The sequence below is a fragment of the Scardinius erythrophthalmus genome (assembly GCF_964197995.2).
Source record: "Scardinius erythrophthalmus genome assembly, chromosome: 4".
Lineage (NCBI taxonomy): Eukaryota > Metazoa > Chordata > Actinopteri > Cypriniformes > Leuciscidae > Scardinius > Scardinius erythrophthalmus.
Genome location: NC_138224.1, coordinates 22,796,390 through 22,804,255, shown reverse-complemented (window position 1 = coordinate 22,804,255; position 7,866 = coordinate 22,796,390). Strand labels below are relative to the sequence as shown.

General features: G+C 40.3%; 1 protein-coding gene across 2 annotated transcripts; it reads left to right on the top strand.

The window, feature by feature from the left end:
- Positions 1–381: 381 nt before the first annotated feature.
- Positions 382–6,160, top strand: cdkn1d (cyclin-dependent kinase inhibitor 1D). Of its 2 annotated transcripts, none has more exons than XM_081363015.1 (3): positions 382–430; positions 2,177–2,643; positions 6,020–6,160. In XM_081363015.1, exons 1-3 carry the CDS (start codon positions 393–395, stop codon positions 6,076–6,078), a joined length of 564 nt encoding a protein of 187 aa, XP_081219141.1. In that variant the 5' UTR covers positions 382–392; the 3' UTR covers positions 6,079–6,160. The 2 variants fall into 2 exon arrangements, with proteins under 2 accessions (XP_081219141.1, XP_081219142.1); XM_081363016.1 differs by lacking the exon at positions 382–430 and adding an exon at positions 601–746.
- The last annotated feature ends 1,706 nt before the right edge of the window (positions 6,161–7,866 follow it).

Here is a 7,866-nt window from a genome sequence, read left to right as displayed (position 1 = left end):
TTTGTAAAATAAGTTTTTATGCATGTTTTGGTTTGTGCATGTTTTTATGCATGTCTTTCTTGCATTTACACAGTTTTGTCACAGCGTGTGTCCCGAGCGCTTCGAAACAGTGAATTATTTTGCGAAGCATTTGGTTCAATTGATTCAATGCTTAGGAAAGGTTCGTTTCTACCAGCATAGCTTCATATTGATTCGTATCTGCTCTCTATCCCGTCCCTTCGTCGTAGCAGACGAAAATCAAATGCATTGTGTAGCTCCTCCTCGTCACGTTGCAGATCAACGTGACTGGAGTTCCTGGTCGCGCGCCTTAGCTGAACGTGACTCGAGAAAAACACTGAATGTGTGTCAAGCGCGCGCGGGTGTTGTGGTGGGGGATTTGACCTACTTTCCACATGTGTATGACGATACATTACGTTAAGACGTGGATAAGGTAAGTCAATTTTACAAATATATTTAGACTATTTTGTGTTGTTAGCAATGCATTAAGTAGATAATTTCTTGTTTTTGACTTTGCGTTACATAAATGTTCTTATTGAATGCAGTATTGAGTGCGTGTCACGTGACTGTGGGCAGTCCTGCCATCATAACAAACAACTTACTAGCAGTCAGATGAGTTTGAGAGCTTCGCTTCTCCTGTCGTGTTTGTAGTTCAGGTCGTTAGTTTCTGTCATTGATCAGAAAGTGCATTAGTAACGGTAGCTGTGGATTTAATCTCCCTCATCCAGAGCTCTGCTTTTACTCGAATGGTGAGTGCGTTTATATATATATATATATATATATATATATATATATATATATATATATATATATATATATATATATATATATAGTATTATCATTATTATTATTATTATTATTATTTATTTATTTATTTTTTACATTGATATATATCTATATAGAGCGGGATTTGAAATACTTGTCCTCTGTTTTATTGGTAACGATTTTTAAAGGTATTTGGTAATGAGTGACGGAACAGGAGGTGTCAGTCATTCCTGTTGTGTTTTCTATCCTCTCGTGCGCGCGTGCTTGTGAGGAGTAGTAGTGTAGTGTACTAGTAATTTAATAGGCGTGCCGCGCCTACTTTTTCGATGTAAACAAGTCTCACTCACAATTTTCTCCTTCAGTGGTTTATAATAGTGCGATCGTATAGAGTAAATTTAATTAAAATGACTGATTTTATTCATGTAGGACTCTTTGAAGCACACTGTAAAAGTGGAGCGTCAGTAAAAAAAGAAATAACACAAGACAAAGTTCGTCATTCGATTATTATATTTATAATTTGATATTAGCTAATTATTTATATGTCGCTTATTTTTTTACATTCATTTAAAAACACAATACAGCTTTTAGTTCAGTTTCTGAATTTATATTTGGGGGGGGGGGGTATACCATCCTGAGGAAATCATGATCCTGAACAGGGAAAGCCTAAAAGGATTCTTTAAGTAGTTTTGCATAATGATATTATTGCTAAAATACATTTTTTAATTGATATTAATGTTTTTTAACCCTCAACCAAAACAAGTCATTCAAAATTTTGTTTATGATCTTTGTTTTTGTATTGCCATTTTTAAAATCATTTAATCAAAATATTAGTTGCCACAAAGGTTTTTGAAAACCATATTAAACCAACATATTCTTGTTGTGTAAAAAACTATTGTTGGTTTAACTTGAAAAAGTAAGTTACCTGGTTGCCTTAAAATTTGAGTGCATTGAAATAAAATAAAAAATAGTTAATACAATGAAGGAAATTGGTTTAATTAATAGAAACTCAAAATATGATGTTATCTGAACCACATTAATCATCTAAGTTGATTTGACAAAAGATAAAAAGTTGTGATAACAAATCATGAAAATTGTTTTTTACAGTGTAAGAACTTGGTATTGTAAACAGCATCTTTATGTTGGACAGTTATATTTATCATTTACCCATATACACAGTGAGTGCAAAAAGTAACTTGACACTTAAATCACACTTAAAATGTCTGAATGCCTTTGCATTACACACACAAATGTGTGGATGAGGATAACTGACTTCATGCAATCACCAAAATGCCATTTGATTCAAATACATTGAGTGAAAATTATGTAGAAAAGTGTTGTGCTGGTAACACTGGACAAATTTACTCTTAATACCTATACTTTTGGGGCATTTCTCTCCTTTTTCCATGTTTGACAGGAACATGTCCGTGACACCAGCTGCATGTGATTTTGGGCTGCTGGCCAGGCAGGAGGAGGACATAAAACCTCAGGCAGCAGTAATTCGGCGGAACCTCTTTGGCCCTGTGGACCACCAGCAGTTGCAGCAGGACTTCCAGAGGCTCTTCTGCATGAGCGTGGAGAACGCCAAACAACGCTGGAACTTTGACTTTCAGAGGGACCAGCCTGTCCCTGGCTGCATTGAGTGGGAGGAGCTGCGGTGCCAGGACGTGCCAGCGTTCTACCATAGCTGTGTGGTCAGGCCCGGTATGGCAAAGCAAATGGTGGAAGCAGCTGTCGGAGGAGGATCCTGCGCTTGTTCATCTCCAGCAAAGGCCACAGAGAAATATCTGGAGCTTTGGACCAGAGGAACTTTGAGGGGAACCAAGCCAGAGAAGAGAAAGGCTGCATTGCTGGGGGTCAAACGCAGACAAGCAAACATCACAGGTATACAGTCGCACACTTTACATTCTCAGTTTCATTTAGTCAGGTCCCAAAATAGATAAATAGCCCTGGATAAGATGCAGTAGGCATTTTTGAGGAAAAGTACTTCAAGTGTTGTTTCTATATGATTTTTAGGTGCTGAATCCATTTCTGCCGTATAACAAGTTGTAAACATCACTGTTTTGACATAAACCATAAAAACAAAATGGCTACCAAAAAAAAAAGTTTTAATGCATTTATTGCAGTTTAAACATTAAACATTAGAACTAAAACTATGCATTCTCAGAATATTTAAACATGTAAACAATGAAAAAACAACATTAACATGAAAGGTATAGTTTTTAATGGCTGCTGGAATTATGCCAAGGTACACTGGGAAGCATATATCAGTGGAAATATGCAATTATGCCCAGCCCGAAGGGGGGGGGACTTGGAATACACATGACCCCAGGGGGCTGCATATTGAGAATCACTGGGGTGTCCAGCTGCAGGTGGAATATTTCAAACCCAGGGGTGGCAAGGTAGCTTGCCGAGGGAAAGACACATGCTCAGAGAGGCTTACAGTGGACTACACACGTGGGGGTTGCCCAGAGGCCGTGTTAGGTGTCGCCCAGCCTGCAGATCTACATATGTCTGTTAGCGAGGCGCCATGCGCTAGAGCCCAAGAGGATGCCACACTCCGGGTGGAGCAGGCCGTCACATCAAGGGGGCATGGTCGACCTTGCTGCTGGTAAGCCAAAGCAATGGCGTCCACTATCCAGTGAGACAACCTTTGCTTGGAGAGAGCCTTTCCCTTCAGCTTCCCACCATGACAGACAAAGAGCTGGTCTGAAGTCCTGAAACAATGCATCCTGTCTACGTAAGTATGGAGGGTGCGTACTGGACAGAGCAGTGCCAAGGCTGGGTCTGCCTCCTCCAAGGGCAGCGCTTGCAGGTTCACCACCTGGTCTCGAAAGGGTGTGGTGGGAACCTTGGGCACATATCCAGGCCGGGGTCTCAGGATCACGTAAGAGTTAGCCGGTCCAAATTCCAGGCACGCTTCGTCACCCGAAAATGCCTGCAGGTCCCCTACCCTCTTGATGGAGGCCAATGCAAGCAGGAGCACTGTCTTCATTGACAGGAACTTAAGCTCCACTGATTGCAAAGGCTCAAAGGGAGCACTCTGCAGAGCAGTTAAAACCACTGAGAGGTCCCAAGAGGGAACGAGAGGAGGGCGAGGAGGATGTAGTCTCCTTGCTCCTCTCAGGAAACTGATGATCAGGTCGTGCTTTCCAATGCACTTACCATCAACTGCATCATGATGTGTGGCAATGGCGGCACCATACACTTACAGGGTGGAGGGAGACAACCTTCTCTCCAACCCTTCTTGCAAGAAGGAAAGCACGACACTGATCGGGCCTTTCGTGGGTTCTTTAAGTTTAGAAGAACACCAGTTGACAAAGAGGTTCCACTTCAACGCATAGGCATGTCTCGTGGACGATGCTCTAGTCTAGCAGAAGTGATGGTAGCCACCACCGCTGGTGGTAGGGTACTCAAACCTGCCTCGTCCCGTCCAGGAACCACACATGGAGGTTTCAAAGATCGGGACGAGGGTGCCATAGGGTGCCCCGTCCCTGAGAAAGCAGGTTCTTTCTCAGAGGAATTGGCCAGGGAGGTGCTGTCACGAAGAGTACTAGTTCTTGGAACCAGGAGCGGTTGAGCTAATACGGGGCAACCAAAATTACCTGCTCCTCGTCCTCCCTGATCTTGCGCAAAGTCTACGTAAGAAGGCTCACTGGGGGAAAACGCATACTTGCAGAGGCCCCGCGGCCAGCTGTGCGCCAGTGCATCCGTGCCGAGCGTGCCCTCGGTCAGAGAATAAAACAGGTCGCAGTGGCAAGAGTCGTGGGAGGCAAACAGATCTACCTGTGCGTCCCCGAACTGATCCCAAATCAGATGAACCGACTGGGAATGGAGTCCCCATTCTCCAGCGAGAGGCCGAAACCGAGACATATCAGCTGCACGGTTCAGGTCTCCCAGGATATAAATGGCTCGAAGCGACCTCAGATGCTTCTGACTCAATATGAGGAGGTGGCAGGCGAGTTGCGACATACGGCGGGAGCGCAGACCACCTTGTCGGTTGATGTACGCTACTGTGGCGGTATTGTCTGATCGGACTAATACATGCTGACCCCTGAGCAACGCACAGAAGCGGTGCAGGGTGAGACGTACAGCCAGCAACTTGAGGCCATTGACATGCCAAAGGCGCTGGGGTCTTGTCCAGGAGCCTGCGGCAGCATGTCCATTGCACATGGCGCCCTAGCCCATTATGGAGGCATCTGTTGATACAACAACATGCCAGGAAACTCGTTCTAAGGGCACTCCAGCCCATAGAAAACTGAGGTTCGTCCACGGGGTGAAGGTCTGACGGCAGTCACTGGGACTCGGAGCGTGCCGTGTTGCCATGCCCACCTCGGGACTTGATCGCAAAGCCAAAGCTGAAGCGGTCTCATATGAAGCAAGCCGAGCGACGTTACTGCGGCTGCGGATGCCATATGCCCCAGGAGCCTCTGAAATAGTTTCAGTGGAACCGCACTCTTGCCCTCGAACTGACGAAGGCAAATTAGCAGTGACTGCGACTGGCACGCTCATAAGCTGCACGCACATGGCGACCGAGTCGATTTCCATACCGAGAAAAGAGATCCTCTGCACGGAGCAGAGTTTGCTCTTCTCCCAGTTGACCCGAAGGCCCAGACAAGCTAGGTGCCACAGCACTAGGTCCCTGTGTTCGCAAACCTTGTCTCGAGAGTGAGCTAGGATCAGCCAGTCGTCGAGAGGAACAAGGGCTGCCTCGACAACCTTTGTGAAGACGCGAAGAGACAGGGCTAGCCCGAAAGGGAGAACCGCGCACTGGTATGCCTGCCCCTCGAATTATATATATATATATATACTGGTATGCCTCATTTGCATATGTAAACATGACATTTCAGAAAACTTGTAATGCAAAAAATGTCTGTCTCTATGTAAGTGAAAAACTGGAAAGGTTTTATGGTGATATCTATAACTTAAAATTTTTACCCTATCCACCTGTAGTGTTTTGGCTGTGAATAATGCACCTATTGTTTCAATGACAATTACAAGAAAATGGGACCCTTATTTCAATGTTATATGGTGGATCCTTATTCAGGAGACATTGAACTTTCTAAAAATGTGGTATAACAACTTTTCCTCAAAAATGCCTACAGGGTTACACAATCTTGAAGATTCGGACCTGACTAATTGGGTTAAAGCCAGACTGATGTGAACAAGGACATTGTTAAAAAAACGAATAATGTTATTGTTAGTTGTATAGCCACTAATATTAATATTAAAAATGCTAAAATGCTTTTCTCTCTTTCAGACTTTTTCAGAGTGTCAAAAAGAAGATTTCTTCATCACAAAGCTTCACCAGGACAGTAAACATTACTTGGAATTTTTTTGTATAAATGTACATACAATATTTGCTCATGTAGCTCTTCTAACTGACCAGCAAATAAGGCTTAATAGGCTATATATATATATATATATATATATATATATATATATATATATATATATATATATATATATATATATATATATATATATATATGCTGCACCTATTAAAAATCTTAACGTCTTGTACTTTTTCAGATTTTATTGTTACAACATGGAATCATGACTATTATAAATTAGATCCAAATTCAGATTTTATCGTACATTTGAATAATTAGAAGCAATTGAATTCCAGTCATTGAATAAGCGTTCACTCTCTTGCTAAATCAATCAAATGCATTTTAAATGCATTACTAAACTAAAAACTAAATGACTTTTTATATTTTGTTCCATGCTGTTACACAGTCAAATTTGAAAATGTTATGGATTTTTTATTTTTTTTGCACTGAATATACATACATACATTTATTTATATATAAGCAAGTACTGTGAACGTTTACAAAAATGCACTACAAAAGGACTGTTTGGTAACATCATAAACTTTTGCATTCCTCAGATTCAAAATGCATTGATCCTTTTAAGTGGCATGAGTGCTGGCTAACAATGTCTAACAATGTCTTGTCATTCTGTCCCAATTTTGTTATTTATATTCCTGTTTTTACATATTACAAAAAAAGGTATGTTTAACCTGAGCCATTCATGTTTTTTCTTGAAGCAAATCAATTTGGGTATAAAATAAAAGTGACTATTATTACAGAGTTACAAGCAAACACAAGGTATGCTTCAATATCATTGAAGTTATGTAAAAAGAGATTTTGTAAATGTTTTTAAATGGATATTGCCCTTGAAATATTGTTTGAGGAGTGACCACGTTTCCTATGATTGTGCACGAGGCTTCGTCTTGCAAAATTTGGGAAAAATGTCATATGTTGAAAAGCTACATTTGTCTTAAGTTTGAATCTTACCTGTAGAGTATTAGCAAAAATTGCAAGGACGTTTTCCATCAATCATTTGTACCATACTTTTTACAATACTGTATTTTTGTCCTGTGCATGTGTGATATACTCAAAAATGTGTGTTAAATTTGTTCAGTTAGCTATTTGTTTGAAATTATTTGGTATTAAAGAGGCAGCTAATGCAGTTTTAACCAAAATAATTGCTCTACAATAAATAGAAAGCCTTAAAACCCATTGAACTAGAACTTGAAGATCGAATTAAGCCACTAAACCAAACCCACATGCTGAAATATTAAACTGCAATTTAAACAGAATTTTTTAAGTAGAATTCCAGTTTCAACTTTTTAAAGACAGATTTGTCAACTAGTTGTTCAGGCAATCTATTATTATTTTATATTATTTTTTATTTTTATTATTTGCATTCACTGCAAACACACATGTTAAACATTTCTGATACAGTGACTTCCTCTCAAAACAGTGCATACATTTGAATATTTTTAAAATGCAGTAATAGAAAACATTAGTACTCTACCTCATGAAATGACAATGACCTTCATTTTGTACACACTTAGACATGTATAAGAAAACAAATATGTAAGATGTAGCATTTGTTTTTTGTTTTCTCAGAAGTACAGCAAAATGTCAATGAATTTTCTTGTACTTCACTTCAGGTTTACAGGACGTTGTGTGTACTTTCATTGTTCCAGTTATGTTTTTGAACAACTTTTTGAAAAAACTCACGTTCACTTTGTTCTGTCATTCTGTGTTTTCAAGTGCCTCTTGATATCACCAATTGACTATTGTATTTTGCACTATA